The 26,700-nt window shown below is 49.5% G+C and overlaps 2 protein-coding genes across 10 annotated transcripts in view; one reads left to right on the top strand and one right to left on the bottom strand.

Annotated features, from left to right (window-relative positions):
• TVP23A (trans-golgi network vesicle protein 23 homolog A) overlaps positions 1–12,010 on the top strand; it is a 40,379-nt gene extending 28,369 nt beyond the window's left edge. Inside the window, exons 3-13 of one of the 6 annotated variants that reach the window (XR_010836643.1) lie at positions 1,367–1,511; positions 2,596–2,685; positions 2,919–3,047; positions 4,078–4,206; positions 5,245–5,304; positions 5,956–6,081; positions 6,311–6,427; positions 7,771–7,849; positions 8,460–8,555; positions 8,649–9,196; positions 10,213–10,673. Coding sequence is in view for 1 of the 6 variants with exons in the window: in XM_059036147.2 (XP_058892130.2) it covers positions 1,367–1,511; positions 2,596–2,685; positions 2,919–3,047; positions 4,078–4,206; positions 5,245–5,304 (553 nt within the window). In the remaining 5 variants the exon portion in view is untranslated. Of the gene's footprint in view, positions 1–1,366; positions 1,512–2,595; positions 2,686–2,918; positions 3,048–4,077; positions 4,207–4,447; positions 5,305–5,955; positions 6,207–6,310; positions 6,428–7,770; positions 7,850–8,357; positions 9,197–10,212 lie in introns of those variants that run through there. The other 5 variants (XR_010836641.1, XR_010836642.1, XR_010836640.1 and 2 more) reach the window with 5 other exon arrangements.
• On the bottom strand, positions 6,083–24,972 carry NUBP1 (NUBP iron-sulfur cluster assembly factor 1, cytosolic). Of its 4 annotated transcripts, none has more exons than XM_059036142.2 (11): positions 24,881–24,972; positions 24,698–24,802; positions 22,926–23,059; positions 16,700–16,768; positions 14,473–14,505; positions 13,798–13,888; positions 12,769–12,923; positions 10,874–10,984; positions 10,323–10,425; positions 7,097–7,180; positions 6,083–6,365 (listed from the first exon to the last, which is right to left on the bottom strand). In XM_059036142.2, the coding sequence occupies exons 1-11, from the start codon at positions 24,897–24,899 to the stop codon at positions 6,307–6,309; spliced, it is 963 nt and encodes a 320-aa protein (XP_058892125.1). In that variant the 5' UTR covers positions 24,900–24,972; the 3' UTR covers positions 6,083–6,306. The 4 variants fall into 4 exon arrangements, 3 of the variants coding, with proteins under 3 accessions (XP_058892125.1, XP_058892126.1, XP_066870137.1); XM_059036143.2 differs by having other exon boundaries at positions 10,323–10,422; XR_010836639.1 differs by lacking the exons at positions 6,083–6,365; positions 7,097–7,180 and adding an exon at positions 8,858–9,063 and having other exon boundaries at positions 9,165–10,425.
• Between the last annotated feature and the right edge of the window lie 1,728 nt (positions 24,973–26,700).

Below are 26,700 nucleotides of genomic sequence, written 5' to 3'. Positions count from 1 at the left end.
GTAGAGTCGCCTGCCCTCCACGCCCAGCAATGAATTGCCACCTGTCATGGGGCTCGCAGGGTTGCTTTTTATTTTTTTAAAGATAGTTTCTTTTTTTTTTTTTTTTTTTTTTTGCGGTACGCGGGCCTCTCACTGTCGTGGCCTCTCCCGTTGCGGAGCACAGGCTCCGGACGCGCAGGCTCAGCGGCCACGGCTCACGGGCCCAGCCGCTCCGCGGCACGTGGGATCCTCCTGGACCGGGGCACGAACCCGCGTCCCCTGCATCGGCAGGCGGACTCTCAACCACTGCGCCACCAGGGAAGCCCGATAGTTTCTTTTTAATTGTATAGAAGTTTTTTAAAAAAATTTTTATTAGAGTATAGTTGATTTACAATGTTAATTACTGCTGTACAGAATGACTCAGTTATACATATATAAACATTATTTTTAATAATGATTTTTAAAAATTCTTATTATTTTATTTTTATTTTTGGGCTGCATCGGGTCTTAGTTGCGGTGCTCAGGCTCTTCGTTGTGGTGCGCGGGCTTCTCTCTAGTTGAGGCGCGAGGGCTCAGTAGTTGGGCACACGGGCTTAGTTGCCCCGTGGCAATGTGGGATCTTAGTTCCCCAACCAGGGATGGAACCAGTGTCCTCTGCGTTGGAAGGCAGATTCTTTAACCACTGGACCACCAGGGAAGTCCCTATATACATTCTTTTTCATATTCTTTTCCATTACGGTTTATCACAGGATATTGAATATAGCTCCCTGTGCTATACAGTAGGACTTGTTGATCCATCCTGTATATAATAGTTTGCAAGTGCTAATCCCCAACTCCCAGCCCATCCCTCCCCCACCCCCTCCTCCTTGCACACGGCTGCTTTCTGGCCCCAGCGTTGAAATGCAGCTCATCACAAGCGGCCGGGAGTTGGCGCCAACTTGTGCACGTCGTGCTTGCTTCCCTCCATCAGGAACACGAGGCCCCCGCTGATGTGACGCTTCTGCACCTGTGGGCTGCATATGGCCGTGCTGTTCAGTTACTGACACAGTAACCCAACATTTCCCTTTGGGGAACTGGTCACTGTCGCTGCTAGGTGGGAAGGTGGTGATCACTGTCACCGACACAGTTCACTTCAAAGGTGACCCATTTTCAAAGAGGGCAAGTGTTATTTGGAGTCAAATTTGGGGAAAGTACTGGATTCTTCAAGAGGGTGGGGGAAAAAATGCTGGTGTGATGAGGACTGTTTCGAGCCTTCTAGGTTAGTGCTGCAGCCTGAATGAGTTTGGGTTTAAATGCATGGGGAACACATGGGATGTGGAAACCACAGAGTGAGTTCAGCCACTGTCCTTTGGGCCCTGGAGTGAGGGGGCTCTGGGTTCTTTCCCAGGCACCCGGTGGCCACGTTTTTCCACCTGTTTTTCCGAGTAAGTGCCATCATCACCTACGTGGGCTGTGACTGGTTCAGCAGAAGCTTCGTGGGCTGTTTTGTCACCGTGCTTCTCCTCCTGTCCTTCGACTTCTGGTCTGTGAAGGTAAGGCCCCCTCACCTGTGACAGCCTCGCTCCTGAAACACGTGCCTGCGTTTCCAGATGCTCACAATTCTGATGCATGGGGCTGATTTGGGCTCAGAGGCACTTTGGTTTAAACTGCTGATATGCACTTAAGAATACTGAGCTGAATACTGTCACTTAAAATTAGAGAAAAAAAATACATTGCCTAGTCGAATAAATGGCTTCTGTCATGCTTGCAAACATGTAGTATATGAGGGTGACAACTCCATAGGGCTTTGGATTTTTTGTAAATTTTACATGACATAATATAAATAATATATTTTAAAATTCTATATAATGTGAATATGTGTGTGTGTGTGTGTGTGTGTGTGTGAGGAGTCTTTTTTCATGAATGAAACTTTGTTTTTAAAATTTTTATTGGAGTATAGTTGATTTACAATGTTGTGTTACTTTCTGCTGTACAGCAAAGTGAGTCAGTTATACATACACATATACCCACTCTTTTTTAGATTCTTTTCCCATATAGGTCATTACAGAATACTGAGTAGAGTTCCCTGTGCTATACAGTAGGCCCTTATTATCTATTTTATATATAGTAGTGTGTATATGTCAATCCCAATCTCCCGATATACCCCTCCCTCCCCTTCCCCACTGGTAACCATAAGATTGTTTTCTGTATCTGTGACTCTATTTCTGTTTCATTAATAAGTTCATTTGTACCACATTTTTAGATTCCACATATAAGCGATATCATATGATATTTGTCCTTCTCTTTCTGACTTACTTCACTCAGTATGACAGTCTCTAGGTCCATCCACGTTGCTGCAAATGGCGTTATTTCATTCTTTTTTATGGCTGAGTAGTATTCCATTTTATATATGTACCACATCTTCTTTGTCCATTCTTCTGTCGATGGACATTTAGGTTGCTTTTTAAGGTAAGCTTAGTTAAGAATCAGAGGCCTCAAAACTGATTTTGAGGAAGCCCCACAGTTCAGTTCCCCTCTCCTCCTTCTCACGGTGCAAGTTTGGCATGAATTGGTGACTTTTATTCATCAATGAATGACCCGTGGCCTGCTTGGAGACATTCTGTCCATTTTCCTCAGAATGTAACCGGACGCCTCATGGTGGGCCTTCGCTGGTGGAACCAGATCGACGAAGATGGGAAAAGCCACTGGATTTTTGAAGCCAGAAAGGTATTCTCCAATACGTGTCAAGCTAGAACCGGGAAAACAGCCGTGGAAAGTTCCCATGGGTTCCTTTTGAGCTTTGTGGGATCTGATCCCCGCCGTACACAAAGCCCACTGATGCTGGCCCTCCGTTCAAAGTCACATGTGGCAGAAGCACGTGTGACGTGAACAAAAATCATAGCACACTCCTTTGCAACCTTTTTCGCTAGTATTGAAACCGAATCACTTTCCCGCCACAGGTCTCTCCAAATACCGTGGCTGCCACAGAGGCGGAAGCTCGGGTCTTCTGGCTCGGCCTCATCATCTGCCCCATGATTTGGATCGTGTTCTTTTTTAGCTCCTTATTTTCCTTGAAGCTCAAGTGGCTGGTAAGGCAACATTTGCTGAAACATCTGTATAGAACCGGTGGTTGCAGGAGTGGGTTTTTGCTATTGATCGACTGATCAATCGAAACAACTTTGAGATAGAATTCACATACCGGGAAGTGCACCCGTTAGTGTGTACAATTCAGGGGCTTCTAGTCTATTCACAGGGTTGTGCAACCATCACCACAATCAGTTTTAGGGTATTTTCATCACCCCAGAAGGAAACCTTGAGCCCTTCAGCCATCACCCTCCCCATACACCTGTCCCCCCCACCCCACCTCTGCCACCCACTGATTTCTCCGTTTCTATAGATTTGGCTGTTCTGGACATTTTCTGTAAAAGAATCATATAAAATATGTGGTCTTGTGTGACTGAGCCCTTTCACTTAACATTGTTTTCAGGGTTTATCCCTGTTGTAGCAGGTGTCAGTACTGCTTTCTTTCTTATGGATGAATACTATTCCATTGGTATTAGACCACATTTTGTTTATCCATTTATCCTTCAGTGAGATATAATCAATGGTTATTTGTTTCCAGCTTTTGGCTCTGAATAATGCTGCTGAGAGAGGAGTTTTTAGAAAAAGTGGATGACATCCTACCTTGGATAGGGAACCCTTCCTCCGTAGGAATAAGCTAGCCTCAGGGTTCTGCAGTTTTATTTCAGAGTTATCATATTGCATTGCCATGATCTGATTCATTCAATGAGGAAACAAAATATCTATGGACAGTCTGAGCAACAGCATAAAAAAGTGTGGGCTCTGGAGTCTGGATCCCGGCTCAGCCTCACTCCAGCTCTGCAACCTCAGGCAACTTTAGCTTCCCTGAGCTTCCATGTCCTCCCTGTAAAATGGGATGATAACGGCCCCAACCTCTCGGGTTCCTGGTGATTAAAAGGTGTCCATGAGTATTTGTAAGCACTCCATAGAGGTTGGCTATTACTAGCAGGTGTGGGCTGGAGCCACTCCTACTTGCTTTGGGAGGAACATTTCAATACGTGCTCTTAGGAGAATTACATTTGCTTTGTCTGAGCGCAGGCCCTCGTGATAGCTGGGATTTCTCTCCAAGCTGCTAACCTGTACGGCTACGTCCTTTGTAAGATGGGAGGCGAGAGTGACATCAGCAAAGTCACAGCCAGTTTTCTGTCCCAGACGGTGTTCCAGACGGTGAGTTACTGAAGTTACTGATTCCTGGACCCCTGATCTCCAGACACTTAAAAGTCAAGGAGGCCTGTTGGCAATGGCAGGTTTTGATGTTTTCCGTATCACCAGGCCTCCATGGTTAGTTGCTTTTTTGTGTGTGTGGTTAAAATATACCCAACAAAATTTACCCTTTTAACCATTTTTAAGTGTACAGTTCAGGGCTTCCCTGGTGGCGCAGTGGTTAAGAATCTGCCTGCCAATGCAGGGGACACGGGTTTGAGCCCTGGTCCGGGAAGATCCCACATGCCGCGGAGCAACTAAGCCTGTGCGCCACAACTACTGAGCCTGCACTCTAGAGCCCGCGAGCCACAACTACTGAAGCCCGCATGCCTAGAGCTTGTGCTTTGCAACAAGAGAAGCCACCGCAATGAGAAGCCTGTGCGCTGCAATTAAGAGTAGCCCCCGCTCGCCACCACTAGAGAAAACCTGTGCGCAGCAACAAAGACCCAATGCAGCCAAAAAAAAAAAGATGGCAGAGTCCTTTAAAAAAAAGTGTACAGTTCAGTATATCCACATCATCATGTCACCACAACTCTGATCTTCACAAACCGAAACTCTGTACCCACTGAATGTTTAACTCCCCATTCCCCACCCTCCCCTGCACCAGCAAGCTCCTGTTAACCACCTACTTCCTGTCCCCATGCATCTGATGACTCTAGGGACCTCACGTAAGTGGAATCATATAGCGCTTGTCTTTTTGTGACTGCCATTGTCGGTTTTGAGTGATTTTTTTTAAACGACAGAATTAAGAACCATAACGTATTTTTTATTTTAAACCTAGCCTTAGTTCTAGGAGAGAAACAGATCTTCTAAATTTGACCAGGCTCTTCCTGAAATGGTCTGAACCATCTTAAATGTGAACAGTGCAGCTTCACACCAAGACCTTGAGCAACCAGCCCTACAGGCTTTCAGTTCACTGTGGGTTTGCTCTGGCCTTGGATCAGCAGGATCAGGCCACACACATGTGAGCCAGAAAGCCAGGGCAGCCTCTTCCCCTTGCAGGCCTGTCCAAGAGACTTCCAGAAGCCTGGCCTTGAGGGGCTGGAGATTCACAAGTATTAGGTAAGAGGTGGGATGGAGGTGGCGGCCTGGATGGTGCGGGGCCGGGGGCTCCCGAGGAAGCGCAGCTCCCCTGGGCTCAGCTGGGCCTGTGGTCTGGGTGGGCCCTTTAGAGGGGTCCCACCTTCCTCACCTTGAACAGGTGCAGGTTTGACCCTATGTAGGCAAGCAGGGTGGGCGACGAGTGAAGGGGAGGGAAAGAACAAGGGGACTTCCCCCCTCTACTTCCATGCCTGGAGTAAGGTGGAAGCTGGGAATTTACTCTTCCCTCGGCTGCTCTCAGTTCGCATCTCATGGCAATAAGGAGCTTCTTGGAGTTTGCATCTCTCTCCTTTTTATGTAATGTTAAAAAACCCTGTAAGTTGTCTGACACTGGAAATTGCTGGATATAGTGAACACACATTCCTATACAGGGTGTTGACACTGACCCCCAAATCTATTCTCATGTGGGTGATTCGAGGGTTTTTTGACTACGCCCAGCCACGTGGTGTGCACTGACCTCAGGACAAGCCCCAGCAGGAGGATCTATCAATCACTGCTTTAAATTTTTCTCCACCTGAGGAACAGCGTTTGCACTATGCTGTCTGAAACCGTGACTGTATATCTGCAGCAAAGCCACACATTCACCACTTTGTCCCTTTGGTTCTTTTTCAGGCTTATTTTCCAAGGCAGCGAAGGCTCAAGTGAGAGGTTCTGTAATGGAACAGCTTCCGACAGAGAAGAAAATTCTGTGACCCACAAGCCGCTGGTTTTTTACATGAAGCAGGCCTTGGGGCAGAGGTTTGAGGAGATGTTTTTATTTTTAAAACGGCACACCTGTAAAGAATGCCCTTTACATATGTTCTAAAGAAAAGTGTACAAATGTTAGATGATTAAAGTGTCTCTGAAAAAGTGACTTCACACCATGCCTGGGGCTGGTCCCTCTCTGCCTGTGACCCCTGCTCTGTCACCCAGCTGGTCAGGTGTGATGGGATGTGCTGCTTGTGTTCCTAACGTCCTCCTGTTTCAGGAGCCGATGAGGTTCTCCCCTTTTGGCTGACGCAGACTACAGAACTCCTGGATTCCTGGAAAACAAGACGGCAGGCGAGGAAGCAGTGGTGGCTCTTGGTGGCCCTACCCTGTGCTGGTGAGGCTGCGTCTAGATGGGGTGGAGTCCCCAGGTGGCCTAATTCTCCCAATAGTCCCATTTCAGCGGATGCCCTGAATCTCTGAAAGTGAGCCCAGTACTGCCCACTGCCCACCTGTGGTTATAACCACGGCGGGAGGCCTCACACTGGCCCATCCTACAGATCAGGAATCCTGGAAATGATGTGATTTACCCTCAACACCATTGCACTAGGTCAAAAGAAGTCAGCCACAAACCGGGAGCCTAAAGCTTTAACTACTGACGACACCTCTGCCTTAAATTCAACGCCTCTGACAGCTACCTGTTGTTGACTGAATCAGGCCTGCACATAGGTTTGGTTTGGCTCACTGTGCTTTTTTTTCTTCTTAATTTCTTTTTATAGCTTTATTGAGGTGTATTTCCTATACCATAAACTTCACCGTGTTTTTTAAACTATGACTTAGTTCACAACACTGATGTACTGGAAGATTTTTCAAGCTTCCTGGGCTGACGGGGTCATCCCAGACCTCACTACCCCAGTGTCCCCACCAAAGCTGTGTGGCCACTTATGGCTGCAGTGACCATTTATGATCCTGAATGGGACCTTCTCACACGCAGCCCACTCTGCTCATTTATGTCACTTCCTGGCCCTGTGCCATCTGGATTCACAAGATTCACTTAAACACTTACTCTGAATTATACTTCTGTAGGCTAAAGTGGCTGGTGAATCCGGTGCTTCAACCAAAAAAGACTGTCCTTTGTCGCAACTCTTACCTTAAAGAAACAAAGGAAAGAAAATCCATGAAGAAAGCACAGTGGTGATGTGAACCTGGGGCTCTTTCTGTGCCCGTGACACTGAAGACTGAGCCCACCTCACTTGTAATGAAGATCAAAGCTGAGACAGAATGTCGGGGTCTCGAGGACCTCACCTTCCCCCACTCCATCCAGCAGGGACCCTGGCTAGCGTTTCCTCACAGCTCTGACCTGTACCTGGCCGATGGTGTTTAGTGTGTGTGCCTGCGAGTCATCTGGGTCATGTGCAGCAAATGCAGGTTCCGGGGCCCCCATTAGGATCAGATACAGCAGCTCCCAGGAAGGCCCAGGAACCTGCATTTAAAAGACCAATTCGTTCTTTCAGTAAAAAGATAATGAAGGCACACGGTAAGAGTATGGAATACAAAAGGTTATACCATGAAGAATGAGTTCAAAGGAGGCTACCAGTGTTTCAAGTATCCTTCTAGAAATATATGCATATATATGTGGCACATATATACATATACACACATATTTTTAAAAAATGCTTGGGATTGTATGATACACATATTCTGCCCATTGCTTTCTCCATGTGTAATTGTATCTTGAAGGTCACTCCAGGTTGGCATCAATCCATCTGCTCTGTGTATGCAGTGCCTCCTTGGGACACACAGGTGGTCTCGCATCCAGGTGAGCACGGGGCAGGACCTGGGGCAGGCGGCGCGCTCCCCTCCCGTCTGCTCCTGGGTAGACCCCGCTGCCAGCTCCTCTGCCCCTGCCCCCCTCTGCTGGAGAAGCAGGGTCAGTGGTTCCACGACCCACAGCCGCTCCCCAGCCTCCTGGGGGGATCCTGGCCAGGCCAACCGTGGAGCAGTGGTCGCCTCAGCTCCCCAGCATGTTGCCCGGTGGGACAGGGACACCCGAGACGGGGGGCAGAGTGGGCCCCCCTGTGGCCCGGGAACCATGAACTGTGGCAGAAGCAGCTAGGGAAGCCTCTGAGTTCACGGTCGCTGGACCGGGTCTGGGAAGTCACAGGTCCCACAACAGGCTCGTGGGGCCACTTCCTTCTGATTTTCATCCAGCGTCCTCTCACTCCTCGTCCTCCCTTCCCCAGAGGACCTGCATGTCCCCTTACAAATGCGCACTGGTCGGTTCCCCATCTCCACAAACCTCCCCCTCTCCTGCCTGTCGCCTGCAGGCGGCACCCCTCGGGCACTGCCCTGTCCAAGGCTCCCCTCGTGGCCCTCCTTCCATCCGTGCAGCCCCCGGCAGTGGCTCCATCACCGTCCCCACCTCGCAGGTACGGCCTGAGGTTCAGCGCCTGGCAAGGACCTGCCGGAGCCCGCAGCCAGCACTGGGACAGTGCGGATCTAGGCCAGGGCTCCTGGCCCCAGAGGTGCTTCCGCGTGACCCTCAGGCGTGCGGGGCTGGGGAGGCCGAGGATCACGGCCCCAGAGCCCGGCCGCTCCTGTGCCGCACGTTCCCACAGGGGCTGAGTGCGTCCTTCACGGCCTCTTGTCTGTTCCTGGTAACGTGGCTGTTCCCTCACTGGACAAGAGCGGCTCCGGAAGGTCACAGTGACCTCACTTGGCCCTGCCCGCCTCGCCGCAGCGCGTCACGGCATTAACCGCCTGTCCTTTCTGATGCTGGCCCAGCTCTCTGCGGCTACAACCAGAGGTGAGGTCTGGGGACATGTACCTTGTCGCGCAGGACTGTGCCCACTAGACGGCACTGAATCAGAGGCTGCAACAGGCCACCTCTCCTGCAAGCTGCTCTCGGGACTAAGGCGGCAGCACAGCCCGGAGCGGAGGGCGGCGACTTCTCAGGCTGCTGCCGCTCACCGTGCCCCACAAGTTCACGTGGGCCGCCCGCCTCCAGAGGCCTTAGAGGGGAGGTACCTGCTCCTAGGGCCCAGAGGGAAGCTCCGGTCAATGCGAAGACAGTTTACAGCAGCGGGGAAGGTTGGAAAAGCAGCTGAGTTCTGTTTCTCGGGGAAACCACATACCAGAAGTGCTGCTGGGCGTGGAAGCAAGTGAGGTGCGATCTCCGGAGCTGCCCTCCGGGTCCCCAGGGCTTCTCTGGGGCTCTTCCCGTCCACCTCCTCAAGGCAGGCCTCCTCCAAGCTGCGTTCTCGGCCCGTCCTCTCTGCACCTCCCACCCCCCGTCATGGGCACGTCCCCCTCCACTCCTGACCTCTCTCCCCAGCCCGATGACCAAGCCAAGGCCTCGCCCGCCTCCACACAGCACCAGGAGGGAGCTGGCAGTCCCTCGATGGCTCCTCCCGCGCTCGCCGGTTCTGGGTGCTGTCCCCAGGGGCCATGGTGGCTCACACTGGGCAGCACGGACGTCTGTGACACCTCTCAAATCCTGGCACTTTCCCTGTGTCCCCCTCTCCCTGGCAATGCCCAGGCCCCAGACCAGCCCTAACCTCCTCCCCATTCTCCTGCCAGCGCAGCCACCACGGCCTCGGCCTCTAGGTGCACACGGCGCCCACGCTCCCAAGGCTCTCACTTCCTAACAACTGGGGCCCGAAACCCCTCAGGCCCGGGCACCACTGCGTAACCTAACCGTCCCACTTCCTCATGGGGGTGGTCACACCTAACTTCAGCAAGGTCAACTCCTGCTACTGTGGGGAAACAAATCTGGTGGTGGGTGTCCTCACGGCTCCACTCAGCGAGCCGATGCCCCAGAGTGAGCGTGGGGTGGAAGTGCGGTCCCCGGAGGACTCTGGTACTCAGAGAGGAGTGTGACCCCTGGAGGCAGGCCAGTGACTTCCCCTCACGCTCACCGAGAGAAGCCGGGTGTGAGGAGGGCTGCGCCAGGCTCCCCTGTAGACCTGACATGCGGGGCCCCTTCCTCGGCAGTTTTCAAGGCTAATTCTGTACCCGACTTTCACTCAGAACCCAATTCCCGTGTAAGAGACGACTCCAAGGCACGCCCCTTGCTGCCTCCCCAGGTCACCCCCGGCCTGGCCCCTCCCCTTAGTGACTTCCTTGCCTCCAGCCCCCCTGCACCCGGTGTCTCCCTGACCAGCCTCTCCTCTCCTCTTGCAGGCCCCTCCCGCCTCCCCAAAGTTCTCCTGCTCCCTCGGCTACACGCCGCCACGTGTCTCACTGCTCCTCTCAGCTGGAGGGCATGCCGGCTCCACCGGGGACTCACCCACCTATGCGTGGATCCAGAGGCACTTTGCCGAGAAGCGGGACCTTCAGGCCCTGGCACATGACCTCCGCACCCCCAGTCGTCGGCGGGAATATCTGAGACTCCTTCTGGGAGGCAAATTAAAGGGAGAGGAATCCTGATTTTGTTTTAGAATCATACGAATGGACCACATTTTAAAGCAGCTTTAAAAGATGGCTATTTGGGGGGCTTCCCTGGTGGCGCAGTGGTTGAGAGTCCACCTACCGATGCAGGGGACACGTGCCCCGGTCCGTGAGCCACGGCCGCTGAGCCTGCGCGTCCGGAGCCTGTGCTCCGCAACGAGAGAGGCCACAACAGTCAGAGGCCCGCGTACCGCAAAAAAAAAAAAAAAAAAAAAAAAAAAAAAAAAAAAAGGCTATTTTGAATGTGAAAAGAATTTTCATTAAATCAGCAACAGAGGGTTTTAACTGATTCCACTTCCAGAAACGATGGGGAAAATAGAAACGGTTTCCCAGAGATCCACCCCTACGATTTCCTCAGGCATGGAGGACGGGACCTGGTTAGACGTACTCTCACCTGGCACTTGGGGCAGATGAAGCCACTCATGTTCTCCACCACCCCGATGATGGGCAGCTTCACCTTGTGGCAGAAGTTGATCTCTTTCCGGACGTCCTGGAGCGACACCTCCTGTCAAGGTTCAAGAAGTCCAGTTATGTCAAAGTCCAAGCATAAAAAGAGAACATTCGCGTGGTGGAGGGATGGCTGCAGGGCCGTGGCATCACCACCACGAAGCATTAGAGACCGTGCCCTGTGTTCCGTATTTGTTTCGTGCCGACCACGTGAGCCCTGTTCCAGGTGCTACTTACTTCCCACAAACCTCAAAGGATAAACCTGAACAGGCAAACGTCCAATGTACAAAGAATCTACAGGAAAGTGACCCTTTAACACACCTCCGTGTTCCACTTTCCCGTCAATGTACTAGGCTGAGCCCGAGTGGACACAGCTTTCCAGGTCAGGGGCAGCCTGTGGGCTCGTCTGGCTGCCTATTTTCATAAATAAAGTTCTTCTGGAACACAGCCTGGCCCACTCTTCTGCACAGTATCTCGGGCCGCTTTTGCCCCACAATGGTACAGCTAAAGGGCCGTGACAGAGACCGTGTGACCTGAAAAGCCCGAAACAGTTACTCTCTAGTCCTTCACAGAAAAAGTACACCAACCTCTGATCCTGGTTATCATGAACCCAAACAACTTTATGCATAAAAAGAAAATAGGGACTATTACCAGGTTTGGATCCCTTCAAATTCACTTCTGGACTCTGAATGTGTATGTTACAGCGTGAGGACTGTGGATAATCAGGGCTTAGTACCCACCCCAGTCCCCCATTTAATTTTATTGCAGACACATGTCCAAGGGTCATGTGCTGTCAAATACGGCTACTCCTGAACATCTGTGGCTTTAACGGTCACAGGTCTCCAAAGGGTCCTGGCTTTGAGTCCTCTATTCTTCTGAGGCCCTCAAGCCCTTTGAGGCTGGGGTACAGACAGAAGGGCACTTAGCTAGAAAGTAAACTGGCTGTTACTAAGCGTCTCACCTCAGTGCAGCTGTGGTTCTCTCCCTGGTATCCTCTACAAGCCCTGCTTTGTCAAAAATGACCCCCCAGAAACTAATACACCACTGTAAAGCAATTATACTCCAATAAAGATGTTAAAATAAATTAATTTTTTTAAATGCAGTTCTCACAAAAGAAAAAAGAAAAAAAAAAGAAAAATGACCCCTAAAGAAAGCCAGCTGCTGGATGTGCAGGGCTCCAAGAAAGTGGGCGTCCCCAGCCTGAAGTCACGTTTTCTACAGAAGTTACATATAGAGGTGCACAAACATGGGGCGTCCCCCCAGGCTTCCTGGAGAAGGGCCGGCATCTGCTTGGTCTGCTCCCCTCCTCCTGAACCCAAGGGGACTCTCTTTCCTTTCACAGTAAATATGGTATCGGAGAGGCCATCCTTGTGTCGACTCGATTGTTGCTGTTGCTTTAGACTTGACTTTTAGAGCGGTTTTAGGTTCATAGAAAGCACAGAGTTCCCATGTGACCCTGCCTCACGTGGAAAGCCCTGCCCACTGTCAGCACCCGCATCAGAGCGGATGTCCCCACTCCACTGTTCTCATAGGTCATTTCTTTGGGACCTACTCTTGAGAGCACTGATGGTCTAAGGGTGGGCCCCAGCCTCTCTTTAAAAATTCAGTAGGAAACATTCCTAACAACAAATTGTCTTCTCTCCAGCGCCATCCTCAGGCCAGGTGCACCTGGCCTCCTCCCCCCCACCCCCCCCAGCCACCTAATGCCTCCCTGTCCGCTGACAGTGGCTGGACCGAAGATAAACGTAAGGTTTCTGCAGATCCCAGTCAGGGTGTGCTGCAGAGCCCAGGGTCTTGGGCTGTTGGAGAAAGAGACCCTCGGGGTGGGGGGCCCTGGCTCACCTGCGGTGTGGTGATGATCACCGCCCCATCGATGTGCGCTGCGGCCAGGTACTGCGCGGCCGAGAGGTGTTCGTCCGACGTCCCGGGTGGGGTGTCCACAATGAGGTAGTCCACCTCGCCCCAGTCCACGTCTCGGAGGAACTGCTTGATCATGCCTGCAAGGAGAAGCCGCGGGGATGCCTCCTCTCTCCCATCCTTCTGACTCTCTTTACAGAAGCACAGCTCGTGACCTTTACATATGGATCACCCGTGCTCTCAATCAGTGGTGTTCGGCAACGTCTGGGGACACGTCTGCTTGTCAATGACTAGGGTGGGAGTTCTACTCGCCTCTGGTGCACAGAGGCCAGGGTACTGTTAAGCCCCTGTGATGTGGAGGACAGCCCACCCGCTCCAAACAACGAATTATCTGGCTCAGAACGCAACAGCACCGAGGCTGAGGAACCTCGCCCAGATGGGCACTTTCGCATCATTACCTGCAGCCTCCGTGCCTAGTCAACTTGCTACTGATTTCACCTCACTTACTTCTCTCTTTGACACAAATAAGAACACAAACCACCTTAGGAATAATTTCAGGGTTAGGGAGATTTTCAGGAAAGAAAAACCCCTAATAGATTTTGTGTGTGTGTGTGTGTGGTATGTGGGCCTCTCACTGTTGTGGCCTCTCCCGTTGCGGGGCACAGGCTCCGGATGCGCAGGCTCAGCGGCCATGGCTCACGGGCCCAGCCGCTCCGCGGCATGTGGGATCTTCCCGGACCGGGGCACGAACCCGTATCCCCTGCATCGGCAGGCAGATTCTCAACCACTGTGCCACCAGGGAAGCCCCCCTAATAGATTTTTAAAATTATAACATTTTATTAAATAAAATTGGTATTTCTGTTGGCTCTCTTCAACCAGTGAAGAGGCAACCAGACGCATAAAAATAATACTCTATGAAGCCCAGCAGGATGAGCCTGAGGCCATCCTGACAGGGCAGGATGCAATTCTGCCCTTGGAAGGATGTGATAAGAGACAGAAAGCAGAGTGGCAAACCATTTTTCTTTGGTCCCCTCCAGATGACGGCATCATCGGGGCTGCTGAGCAAGAAACCCACCGACATCACCCCCAAGTTGTCTTCCAGGAACTAGAAAGGATGACGCAAGAAACATTTTACTTAAAACCACAGTGCAAGGCACTTCCCTATGTCTTTTGTCTGAGCTCTGGCTGAAAAAATTGGGGGGACAAAATTACTGTGTGATCTGTGAGTATATTCACTCTTTGAATCCTTAAATCTTTTTTTTTTCTTTTTTTCAAAAAAAATCTTTTAAAAAAATGGTTACCATATTGGGGGCATTGAAAGAGTCACCATACGGCCCTATGCGGCAATGACAGTGAACTCAGCTGAAATAAACAAACCTCGTCTCCTTTACTATCTTAACCTGGGTTGGCAAACTATGGTCCCACTTCTGGTTTTGTATAAAGTTTTATTGGAAAACGGCCACAGTCATTCATTTGCTTATCACTATTTTCCAGCTATGACGGTGGCAACTGTATGGCCCCCAAACTGGAAATATTTACTCTCTGAGCCTTTACAGAAAAAGTGTGCCAATCCCAGGTTGGAATTGGATTCCCTGTGCCTCAATAAATATCTGTTGACGATAAAACAGTTACAACCCTTTATGTACACATACGACAAGAGATCCTGAAGAAGAGGGGGTCAGCACTCACCACTGGAGACCAGCCCGAGCCACTCTGGTGAACCTGCAGGAACAGAAGCCCATACTTATTTGTGAGAAATTATACGCCCTGGTCACACTTTCTTTCTCGCAGACAAAGTTTACGCAGTAAGAAGGCAGTTTTATAAATTACAATTCATTGTCTTAAATGCTACCACTAAATTCTTAATAGGGAGTGAACAGAGGGGGGTCAGGGGCTGGGTTATGGATGATAGAATTCATTTGCTTTTTCCCTCCCAGGTTGGGTTATTTGGAAACTGCTTAGATATCTGGTCAGGGGACTGATGTTACTGGAGTCCAAATATAATTTGGGATATTTTTAAAGTGTGACAGAAATCAGTTGGGGGTTGCTAAGAAGATGCACGTAACTGTGGAGCAGCGAGGCAGTCTCTGTACAAGTCCAGGAGTGGAGGGATGACCTTTAGTGAAACAGTAGACACAGAACCCTCCCATCAGTGGTGTGAACTTCAGGGCTGAGCTGCTGCCCCCAGGGGACAACGACTGGGGAAGTGCTGTCGGCGGGAAGCTCGGGCTACTTTAAGACCCAGACCCTTTCCTCGCAGTAGGTGTTCACTAACTGCCAGGGTTCAAGTCTGCATCGACGCTTTACTGTGAAACGGGAACTTACGCAACTTCCAACCACATATCAATCTTAGATTTACAGTTCAAGTAACGATGGACCCAAAACAGAGAGCCCATTTTTCCTGATGAATTCTTACTTTTTTAAACAGTCTTTTGAGATATAATTCACATACCACACAACTCACCCATTTAAACCGTACAATTAAATGGCTTCAGGATATTCACAGAATTGTACATCCCTCACCACAATCAACATTAGAACACTTTTGTTACTCTGAGAAGATACCCTGCACCCCTTAAGGGTCACCCCCGATCCCCACACTTCCCCCCAGTCCTAGGTGACCACGGATCTGCTGTGTCTACAGATGTGCCTGCTGCCAACATTTCACAGAATTGCAATCAGACAATATGGGGTCCTTTGTCACCGGCTTTAAAGTCATACTTAAAAAAAAAAAAACCCATTGATTCCTATTAATACTAATTCTCTAAGTCACTGGTTTTGAAAGAGGGGTAAACACGATGATCCAATAGCACAGGAGGAGAAAATAGTAGAACTTCTGTTTTATCTCACCCTTTAAAATTTTCAATTTTTATAACTACTTGTGTCCTGGCCCAGTGAGTAGTACATGCATGTGACTGACGGTAATGGACCCTCGTGCTGGGGGGCATGTGCTCCAGAGCTTGCTGCTTATCGGTAGGTGGTCAGAACTGTGACTCCTGCTGTCCCAAGCAAGTCCCAAGCCCTGAGCAGAGTCCCCGAGGACTGGCTCCATCTGCCTCTGGCTACTCTCTGCCACCCCGACCCTCTGCCCCATCCCTGTGGGCCACTTTGCTGGGGACACAAGGACACTCCTGCATCAGGGCTCCTGCACGCACATGCTCCCCATCCCAGCGCACCCTTCTCTGGGTTCTCTGAGCAGGGTGCCCTTGACCACCCCCTCCCGAAGAACAGCTCCTCTGGCCGCCCTGCCCTGCCGTGTCTGTCCCCTTACCCTGCTTAGTGTCCTATTATCACCTGCCCCTCCCACAAGGGTAGGGTCTTTATCTGCCTTGTTCTCCTCTGAACCTCAGCACCCAGCGCTTCAGTAAAGAATGTACCAATCCCAACACCCCAGGAAAAGCCTACTCCTCCAGCCCGGCTTCAATGAACCCGCCAGGGGAACCCTTTCTTGGATGGCTCTGTGCCACCTAGAAGGGAGGGAGCGGCACGTGCTGCCCCACCCCTGCCCACATTCTTCGCCTGCCTCGCAGTCTCACTTCCCCTCTGGTGACCACAGGAGCAGAGATATTCCCTCCCAGAGTACAGAACCCTGGCCAACCCTGGTCTAGCTTTCCCAGCCAGGGCTAAGTTTCTGCGTCTGACTTCTGCATTTGACGTATTGTTTCCCTTCCCCTCTAAGAAGGCATTGAAACTAATAATTCTCAGAAGGTTTGGATGAACTTAAATACAATCCACACCGCCCCCAAACTCACGGCTGTTGTTAAAAGGAGACAGGAGGTCTAGTGAACATTTACCTGATCTCATCACGTCCAGGTAAAAATACATGGGCTCCGCTGACCTGGCTTAGGGTTAGCAGCTTGGCGCTATAGTTTACCATAAGAAAATACTTCCCTGCGTTTTGTCTTGTCACTATTACCTGTTCTCCTTCTAATCCCATGATCTTGGGAATTGACGGTCCGCATATATCAATGTCTAGAAGAGCCACCTGGGGAAAAGAGGAGACGTGATATAAGCAGATGTACAACCCTCCAGATGTGCACAATCGGGAGGGGACAGGGTCCCAGGAAAAGGAGGGAGGGGAGAAGGTGAAGAAAAACTGGGTTGAACTTGGACCGAGCGGAATCTCACGAGGGAGAGTTACATTTATCTTCCGGGCCACAGAGACACAGACGAAACTCCTAACAAGAACCTGCAAAGTACACCAACACCTCCGGCGCTCCGCCCACACCCCTGCCGCACCCCAGCCACCCTCAGTATGGCCTATTTTCAGGCTGAGCTTATGGTCCAGGGTATCAGGTCGCTTGATGATTCAGGCACAGCCACTGTTTACGTGGCCTTTACCATGTATTGTGTGTGTGTGTGTGTGTGTGTGTGTGTGTGTGTGCGCGCGCGCACACACACGCACGCACCTGTCTGTGTGTTAGGGATCATTATCTCTGCTTTACAGAAGAGGAAACTGAGGTTCAGAGAGGCCCAGAGACTTGTTCAACGAGCAAGAAGCAGAGCTGGGACATGAACTGAGGTCTCTGGACTCCAACACCAGGGCTCTTCCCACTACCCCGGGGGCCTGGCAAGGAGGGCCAGAGTGGACCCTCTAGCTGAGCTCTGACCAAGCCCTGTTTTCCTGTGATGCTGAAGGTTAATGATGGCTTAGGCTCAACTTCTAAAAATAAAAGTGAAAATAAGGAAATCTACAGAAGTTCTTTGCTAGTGATACATGCAGCCTTGGATGACTCCTTCTACCCCAAACGCCCATCTGATTCGTGAAAAGGTCTTAGACAGCCTTCAGAAACCTTCTAAAGAGCAGAGCCGTGTTCATCTTGAAAGCTCTCACATCTTAGATCCAAAGTAGAGCACCTCTGGGTAACTTTTTAACTTGCCCCAAATTAGTTTCTTGCTTTCCTCTTCAATCCTCTGGACAACCTCCTATGATCCTCACATGACTTCACACCAGGTCAGGAAAGCAGTTCCTTCATACACTGGATAGTCGTTTGCCTCAAGCGCCCTCTGCTGGACCTCAAGAAGAATGCAACAGAACAACGCTCACCCTGAAGACCCATCAGGGTGAAGACCTCATCCTGAAGACCTGACTTCCTTGGCGTTCTTGATGCTTCAGGCTGATGTGTGTTTAATGATCCAGACGTTTTACATCAGAGCCTCACAACTTGGGAAATTATACCATCGCTATGACCCTAACGGAGACTTTCATCAATTATCTCGAGTTTCTAGCCACTTGGTCTAGAAAATCTCACTCTCTTTTGGGAACAGTTTAATCAGTTTCTTTTGAGGAATTACACCCCCTCTTCCCCACAACCAAGTGGGTATCTTGAGTGAAATGCTACAAGAAAGAGATCACATGCACTCACTCTGCGGTGATACACTCCTGCTACCCAGCTCTCTAGTGGCCGTGTCCTGTCCCCTTCAGACAGTCTGCTGATCCTGCCGCTACCCCCATATCCATCCAATTAATTCCCTTTCTGCCCCAGTTACACCAGAGAACCCCAGCTGGAAGAAACATGCCTGCATTAATCCTCACAGGGTCTGTGGAGGGTGCTAGAAGACTGATGGGAAGAGGAGTCTTTGCCACACCTCTCCCAGCTAGAAAGTGGTGGAGTGGGCGCTGCAGGGCTGTCAGGATCCACAGCGTTCCCTATCCAGCGCCCCATACTTCCACTTAAGAAGAGGTCACGGGAAGCGGGCTCAGTACTAACTCCTGGCACTCTGAGGCCGTGTCACCTCGCACAAGCTGCTTCTCCTTCCCGATCTGTCTGAGCTTCTGACCTGCGAAACCAGTGTTTCAGGAGACCATTAGGCTCCTCCAGCCCTTGAGTCTACAAGCCCCTGAGAGGGCCTCAGACACTACAGCCTGGACCTTTTAATGACACAGCATGGACCTTTTAATGACACAGTTTGCCTTTCAGATCATAAGGCAGGATGATAAGCTGGTAACTGACAGGAGCTGCTGATTCTTGCGGTGGAAAGAAGGCACGTGATTCTTGGATGTCTTACAGCTCAGGTCAGCACCATAGAGGCTCCTCCTCCTCCCTTCACCCCAACCTGCACATTCCCCGGCCCACCTGTGATTAGTCAGGGGCTACCCTGCGATTCAAGGCCCTCTGCAAACCATCAGATACCTGCCTGACCAAGTGCTATCATGGAACAGCCTTGCTTGCAGTCAGTAATGAGCTGCCACCAGGCAGCAGGCAGAAAAGGACAGGGCAGTCCTCACCATCCTGCTGAATTTAGGGCAGGGAGGGGTGTGAGCTACTTGACTTTAGTCAACAAGACACCCAGTGTGTACTCTGTGCCCACGCCGGGCACCCTTTGGAGACAGTGATGTTTTCTGTCACCAGTAGGTCTGCCTGAGGGGAGACAGACTTTCTTAAGTGCTGACTTTTTTTTTTTAAGCACCACTGCAAGAAAAAAATGCAGCTCATCTAGCCATGTTTCCACACAGCTGGTGAGCTTCCCTTCAGTCTACTGCAAAGTTTCAACGTGTGCGCAGTGGGACTTCAGAATGTAACAACACGGAAGCGTGATTCTATGTAAACAGCTGTCTATTCACAAGTGGTTCCTTGTAGCTGGCCTGGTTAAAGCACATCTCCAGACATCTGTTTAGAAGACACCCGACAGCTTCTGAAAGCAAAGATTATTCTGGGTAACATGGATCATCGCAGAAAACAGATTTCTTGGCTGGCCAACTGGCCAATACAAACTTGACCGTCAGACGGCAAAAGATTGTTGACTAACAGAAAAACACATGGGCAAGTATGTTTGAACCTGCTTGGCACTGGACTCTGGGTGGGCTACAAACTCATTATCACCAAAGCAGAAATAGTCTTCACCACCCCATATTCTATCAGGGATGTTTACTGAGCACTTCCTATGCATCAGGCATCGTGTTAAGCATTTTACAGTTATGTGCATCATCTCACTCGGTCCTGAGTCCCATTTTACAGATGAGAAAACTGAGGCAGAGACAGTCTGATAACCTGCCCAAGGTCACAGCAGTGGTATCGGTGGCACTGGGATGTGATCATGGGCAGACTGACTCCAGAGCCTGTGTTCTTGGCCACCACTCTCCTGCCCCCCAAACGCTCAGCTAGACTTCTGACCCTCCCTCTTCTCCAAGAATTGGAGGCACTGCTGCTCCATTTGTTCCTGCCGTTGGTTCCAGCACTGCCCTGGTTGTGTCCTTGTGGCCTCTCATGGAGACAAGAGCAACACCTCCCGCTGCTTTACCGTCACCCTCTGACGACACTCGATCACACACTCGGCTACTGCTATAGCAACGCTCAAACCATACCTCTTTCCCGCTGGAACATCTTCCCAGGGTGTTAAAGCCTCCCAGGTCTGGCTCAGGCTGAGCCTCACCCTCGGCCCCTCTGCTGCAGCAGCAGCAAAGCGCTGCCTGCCCTGCCTGTCTGCCCCGGAGGTCCCAGCTCTGCGCCTCTGCCTCCACCTCCTCCCGCCACATCCCATCAGTCACCATCAAAGTCCAAGGCCGCCTTCTCCCATGAGCCTTCCCAGCTGTCCCCTGCCAGTCACTTCTCCCTTTCCCCAGATGCCTAGAGCACATCTTGGGTAACAGATACAAGATTTCAGAGAAGCCCACGTCAGTCATGTAGGCCAATAAAAGCAGCTCCACGCGTCATAAAATGATCTGAAGAAAAATTAGTTATAAGCAGGATTCAGAGCCCTAGTGAGAGAAACACCAAGCTTTACTGGTCCCCTAGTCCAGCCTCTGCACTGTCCCAAGAAGGCCACGGCCTCCCCAAGATTTCAATCCTCCCCCAAAGAAGTTCTTCCCCAGCCAGCACTAGTGCTTCTGGAGCTACAAACCAAACCAGGGACCGGCGAACTACAACCCAGGGGCCAAACCCAGAATGCCACCTGTTTCTGTACAGCCCATAGCTAAGAATGGATATTACGTTTTTAGAGTTGGGGGGGGAAAAAAATCAAAAGAATACATTTATTTCATGACAGTGTGAAAGTTATGAAATTCAAATTATATGAAATTCAAAGTTTTATTAGAATACAGCCACACTCATTTGTTCACAGGTTGTCTGTGGCTGCTTTCATGTTCAAGGGCAGAACTGAATAGTTGCTACAGAAACTGTATAGCCTACAAAGCCTAAAATATTTACCATCTGGCTCTTTATACAAAAAGTCTGCTGGGGCTTCCCTGGTGGTGCAGTGGTTGAGAGTCCGCCTGCCGATGCAGGGGACACGGGTTCGTGCCCCGGTCCGGGAAGATCCCACATGCCGCGGAGCGGCTGGGCCCGCGAGCCATGGCCACTGAGCCTGCATGTCCGGAGCCTGTGCTTCACAACGGGAGAGGCCACAACAGTGAGAGGCCCGCGTACCGCAAAAAAAAAAAAAAAAAAAAAAAAAGTCTGCTGATCCCTGAACTAAACTCTACTTTCTTAACCCAACGATTTCAAAAAATATATTCCTGGAGCCTTCGGTGAGGTATCTGAGAGGCATGTGTTGGGGGGGGGGGGGTATCTGAGAGGCCACTGTGTGTGTGTGCGAGCGTGCGCACATGCTTAAGCATATTGAGGGCAGGTTGGAATGGTGGGCTTGATCTCCCTGCCCACGGTAGCAACCTTTACTGGGTTTTTTGTGGAGGAAATAAAGCCTTTATTTTATTAAGAATTTAGGGTGCTATTTCATACTAGAATAGAATGGTTTATCTCACACAAGTAGAAAGTATGAAATTTACCCAATTATTAGAGTTTAAAAAAAATAACTGACAATATGTGGCAGTTTTGAAATGTCAATATTAAATTAAACATACCTTTACACTCCCCATTAGCACTATCTTTAAAAAAAAAAAAGCCAAACAAAAGTGAAAGGTCATTTGCCAGTTATAAAAGAAATGTGAACTGAAAGTTAGTTAGCCCTTATTTATATAAAAATAAATTTCAACATTCGAAATGCACAAAGACCAAACTAATTTTCAAAAATATATCAGTGTATGAAAAGAAGGCACACACCAAGACCAAGGAAAGAACTGGAATGGTTGGGAATGGCTTTCAACGTGAACACAATAAAATTGTTTCCATGTTACATGGAACTCCTCTGCAGGCCCCCAACAGCGCTCTGACAGAAAAACAGCAGAGTTGGTGATCCACACAGTGTGTGGTGGTCTCTCTCACCCAGTACACACACAGAACCAACACACAAGTCCTCACCACGGCTCTAATTTCAGGGCTCAACGTGTTGGGCAGTGGCGTCTAAGAGACACCGATGCTTCTCTAGCAGTTCTGGTATGTATATATGTATTTTTTTCAATTAGAATTTTGAACATAATTTCGTTTTGGCAAAACCAAATGGTGGAACGTGTTCTGTGTTAAAAACAAACAAACAAACCTTGCAGCATTCATGGTTTCATTAGGTATAAAGTTGTAATCAAAGTGAATATTGGGATCATTTCCTAAGATTAGTGCAAAACCATCATGAGTCCCAATGAATAACCTGTATTTTTAAAATCACAGGTACTGCAAATTTCCATTTGATCTTTTTGGTAAAAGTAATTTTTTTCTTCCTCACCGTACCACACCTCTTATTAAAGCTGAAATCCTGAGAGCAGTACTGAGGAATTTGAGTTTTCAAGCTCCTCTGTGTACACGGGTGTAAGTGAATGGCTTAGTGCAGGGGTTGGCAAGCGTTTTCTTCAAGGGCCAAACGGAAAGTATTTTAGGCTTTGTGGGCAAATTCAAGGATTCAGAAGTACTAATGTAACACTGTAAAAGCAACCATTTATAAATGTAAAAACCATTCATAGCTCACAGGCCATAAAAAGACAGGAGATGGGCTGGATTTGACCACAGGCTATCGTTGGTAGACCCCTGACCTAGAAAAAGGCAGAAGGGGTTCATAAAAAGAAGAGAGCCTGAACTTAACATAATAAATAATCAGCAAGCCAAGAGAAATGTACACCTGCTAGCTATGTTCATGGCTAGAGAATCCAATGAAATATTCATTTCATTGCTCAACTGCCTTGCATTTCCTCATTCTCTCTGCAGGGATCTAGATTCCAAAGAGGCCAGATAAACTGACACTAACGAATCAGCTCCCTACGAGCCATCATGAGCCCTCAGACATGAGCCTCTCCCAGTTTTTCCTTAAGGTCCCACCTGTGTGTTTTCATCTTCCGCTAGGCCGTGGGCCAGATGGGCACTGAATGTGCTTTTCCCAACGCCGCCTTTCCCAGACAACACCAAGATCTTGTGTTTCACGGTCTTCATTTTTTCTTTGATTTCCTCTATGGCTGCAAAGAAAGCAATTCAGATGACCAAGCCCCTGACTCAATCTTTTTTTATTTTTAAAAAATTTTTATTGGAGTATAGTTGATTTACAATGTTGTGTTTCAGGTGTACAGCAAAGTGAATCAGTTATACATATATCCACTCTTTTTTAGATTCTTTCCCCACATACGCCATTACAGAGTATTGAGTAGAGTTCTCTATGCTATACAGTGGGTCCCTATTAGTCATCTATTTTATATATAGTAGTGTGTATATGTCAATCCCAATCTCCCAATTTATCCCTCCCCTTCCTTTCCCCCATGGTAACCATAAGTTTGTTTTCTCTATTTCTCATTTGTGACTCCATTTCTGTTTTGTAATTAAGTTCATTTGTACCATTTTTTAAGATTCTACATATAAGCGATATCATATGATATTTGTCTCTCTCTGAATGTCACTCTTCCAATGGGCTGGAAGAAGCTAAGTCCTTGGGCTATTTCAAGGGATTGTGAGTGAAACAGCACCTCATCAATGGTAGTAATAAGTGCTACCAAAAAACCCCAAACCAAAACCAAACAAAACCAAACCCAAGGCTACGAGTACATCTGACATTTCCTTATTTATCGGTTTACTTGTTTGTCTCCCCTACTAGAATATAAAGTCCATGAAGGGGGGGACTCTGAAGTGTTCATACTATATTCCCAGTTCCAGAAAAGAGCTTTCAGTACAGCAATGATTCCCAATCTGTGGGCAAACCCCACCAGGGGACATCTGGCAATGTCTCGGGACATTTTTGGTTGTCACAGGAAGGACTGTTGCTGGCATGTAGTGGGTAGAGGCCAGGGATGCTGCTAAATGTTCAGGGCAGAGAAACAGGGCAGACATCCCCACCACAAAGAATTATCCAATCCTGAGGGTCAGTAGTGCCAAGAGAGAGAAACTGACAAATTGCAGGCACTTAGTTACCTGTCACTGATAACTATCACTATTACACATTTACTGTGCTTTCAATATTTCATCCTAGTTCAAATCCCTAAAACAACACTGTAACTATTTTCCCCCCATTTTTGATGAGGAAACGGAGGCTCAGAGAGGTTAAGGCTTTTTAATCACCTCATCTGTCTCATTCATAGCTGTATCCCCCAGCACAAAGCACTGTGCCTGCAAGTGATCAATACATGCTTCTGTTGAATTAATGGGAGAATCGCTCCTCAAAAGGAAGGAAATTTTGTCCAAAGAAAACAACTGAAGGAGCTAGGATTTAAGCCTAAGCTCCCTGACTTCAAAGTTTATACCCTATTCCCTCTGGTGCCGGCCTCCTCCCAACCACTTCCAGTTACTGTCACTCAAACAGCTGGTCCCGCCCCTCCTGAGACCCCTTTTGACTCCACGCCAGTCACAAGTTCAGGCTCCGCCCCCACCCCCGCCAATTTTCTCCTCTCCTAGCCTTTTAAAAGCCCTGCCCCTCTGGGCCCCGCTCCTGTCACTCATCCCTCAAGCCCCGCCCCTTAGCCTGAAGACGACTCCACGACCCGCCTCCTCTGGGCCCCTGCCCCTCACCCTTAAGGCCCCTATCCCAACACCATCCACACCCCGCCCACGTCCCGCCTCTTCCAGGACAGCGCTTCTCACTTCCCGTTGAAGCCTTGCCCCTTCCTCACCCGGGTCCGGAGCGGCACCAGCTCCAGAAGCGCAGAGTCCCTGGTTGGGGCACCCCTGACATGAGGCCCCTCGACCTGCTTGGGCGCTGCCGACTCCCGGACAGTCTGCGCGGAGACAAGGTCACAGTTAGAGTGGCTCCTGTCCTTTCAGGTTCGCCCCCCACGCCCCCTCCGCGCGCTCACCGTGAGGCACCTCCTCCATCCCGCTGCCTTGGATGCGTACGCGGTCACCGGAAACCGCCGTTACGTATTTCCGCCTCGTGGCGCCTAATCTAACTCTCCAGCTGCGCGAAATCGTGTCTCGGAAAGAGGGCTGTGCGCACGCGCGAACCTTGTGGTGGGAGTTTGGGACTGTTCTCTTTCTGTTCCTTTTAAAACTGAGTTGCAGATATCTATCATAAATACTTCGGCATGTATCTCCTAGGATCAAAGACTTTGTCCTACATGACTTCAATACTATTTTCATATCCGAGATTTAACGTTAATGCAAAACTGTTAGCTAATATTCACTTTATATTCAGATTAAGGAAGAGCCATCCCCCTGCTCCCCCAACCCCCCTTGATTAGATTCAAGGATTTTTAATTAATTAATTAATTTTATTTTGGGCTCCTTTGGGTCTTCATCGCTGTGCACGGGCTTTCTCTAGTTGCGGTGAGCGGGGGCTACTCTTCGTTGCGGTGCGCGGGCTTCTCATTGCAGTGGCTTCTCTGGTTGCAGAGCCTGGGCTCTAGGTGTGTGGGCTTCAATAGTTGTGGCACATGGGCTTACTTGCTCCGTACCTAAGCTCTGGTCCGGGAAGATCTGCCCTGGTCCCACATCTTCCCGGACCAGGGCTCGAACCCGTGTCTCCTGAAGTGGCAGGCAGATTCTTAACCACTGCACCACCAGGGAAGTCCCCAGGTTAAAGTTTTTAGCAGAATGCACTTACAGTTGTGTCACAGCAGGAAGCACGTAATGCCAGTTGGTTCCATTGTTGGTGATGTGAGGGCTTGATCACTTGATAAAGATGGTGTGTGTCCTGTTTCTCCAGGGAATCCATCATTTTCCATTTGTAATTAATACAGACTCTCTGGGGAGACACATTGAGATCATATGAATATCTTGTTCTCGATCAGCCTTCACTCAGTGGTTTTACCATCCTTCTTGCCTGGATCAGTTACATAGGTGTTTGCAAAATTGTGCTTTTTCCCAGTCCTTATCCTTATCTCAATTAATTAATTGGCATGCCTCAGTAAATAAGTTTCCCTCCCGCCCTTTTTTTGAGAATCACTATGGACTCATGGGTTTTAAAAAAATTCTGTATTTAATAATAAGTTATCATTATTCTTTCTGGTCAGTTTATCCGCAAAATGTGGCCAGTGAAGCCTCGTCAAGCTTCTGTGTCTTGGACATTAATCAAACCCCTTTGAGCACTTTCTTGCTTTCTGACAATTGGATGTTCCAGGCTCTCCTATTTTCTTTGCTACAGCTATTTCTCCAAGGACCCTTGGTTGCTTTTCCTGGAGAATTGTCTTTAGAAACCATCCAAGATGTGGATGCTATTTGCTCATTGCTACTGGAGTATCACTGCTTACAGGTTTGGGACAAATTTTAATGAGTGAACAAACTTTCCCCAGCCTCAGGCACTAAGGATATAGAAACTCATTAAAAATAATGTATCAGGGCTTCCCTGGTGGCGCAGTGGTTGAGAATCCGCCTGCCGATGCAGGAGACACGGGTTCGTGCTCCGGTCTGGGAAGATCCCACGTGCCGCGGAGCGGCTGGACCCGTGAGCCATGGCCGCTGAGCCTGCGCGTCCGGAGCCTGTGCTCCGCAACGGGAGAGGCCACAACAGTGAGAGGCCCGCGTACCGCAAACAAACCAAAACAAACAAAGGTGGAGAGTGTGAATTATACGCTACTGCTTAAATGCATCCCCCCAGACGTGACACCTATTTGCTCACTTTCCCCTGGCAAGATTGGGTCCCATGGTCATACCCAGAGAGGCACAGGGAGTGGGCCCT

This window comes from Kogia breviceps, chromosome 14 (assembly GCF_026419965.1).
Source record: "Kogia breviceps isolate mKogBre1 chromosome 14, mKogBre1 haplotype 1, whole genome shotgun sequence".
In the NCBI taxonomy this organism is placed as follows: Eukaryota; Metazoa; Chordata; class Mammalia; order Artiodactyla; family Physeteridae; genus Kogia; species Kogia breviceps.
The sequence above is the reverse complement of the archived record's forward strand: the minus strand, read 5'-3'. Positions and strand labels throughout refer to the sequence as shown.

Excerpts from the sequence above, each read along its gene's own strand:
- NUBP1 (XM_059036142.2), bottom strand. Across the intron at positions 10,985-12,768 it reads TGATCATCACCACACCGCAG|GAGGTGTCGCTCCAGGACGT; the intron begins GTGAGCCAGGGC and ends GAACCTTGACAG. Across the intron at positions 7,181-10,322 it reads GCCTCTGGATCCACGCATAG|GTAAGAGTTGCGACAAAGGA; the intron begins GTGGGTGAGTCC and ends TGTTTCTTTAAG.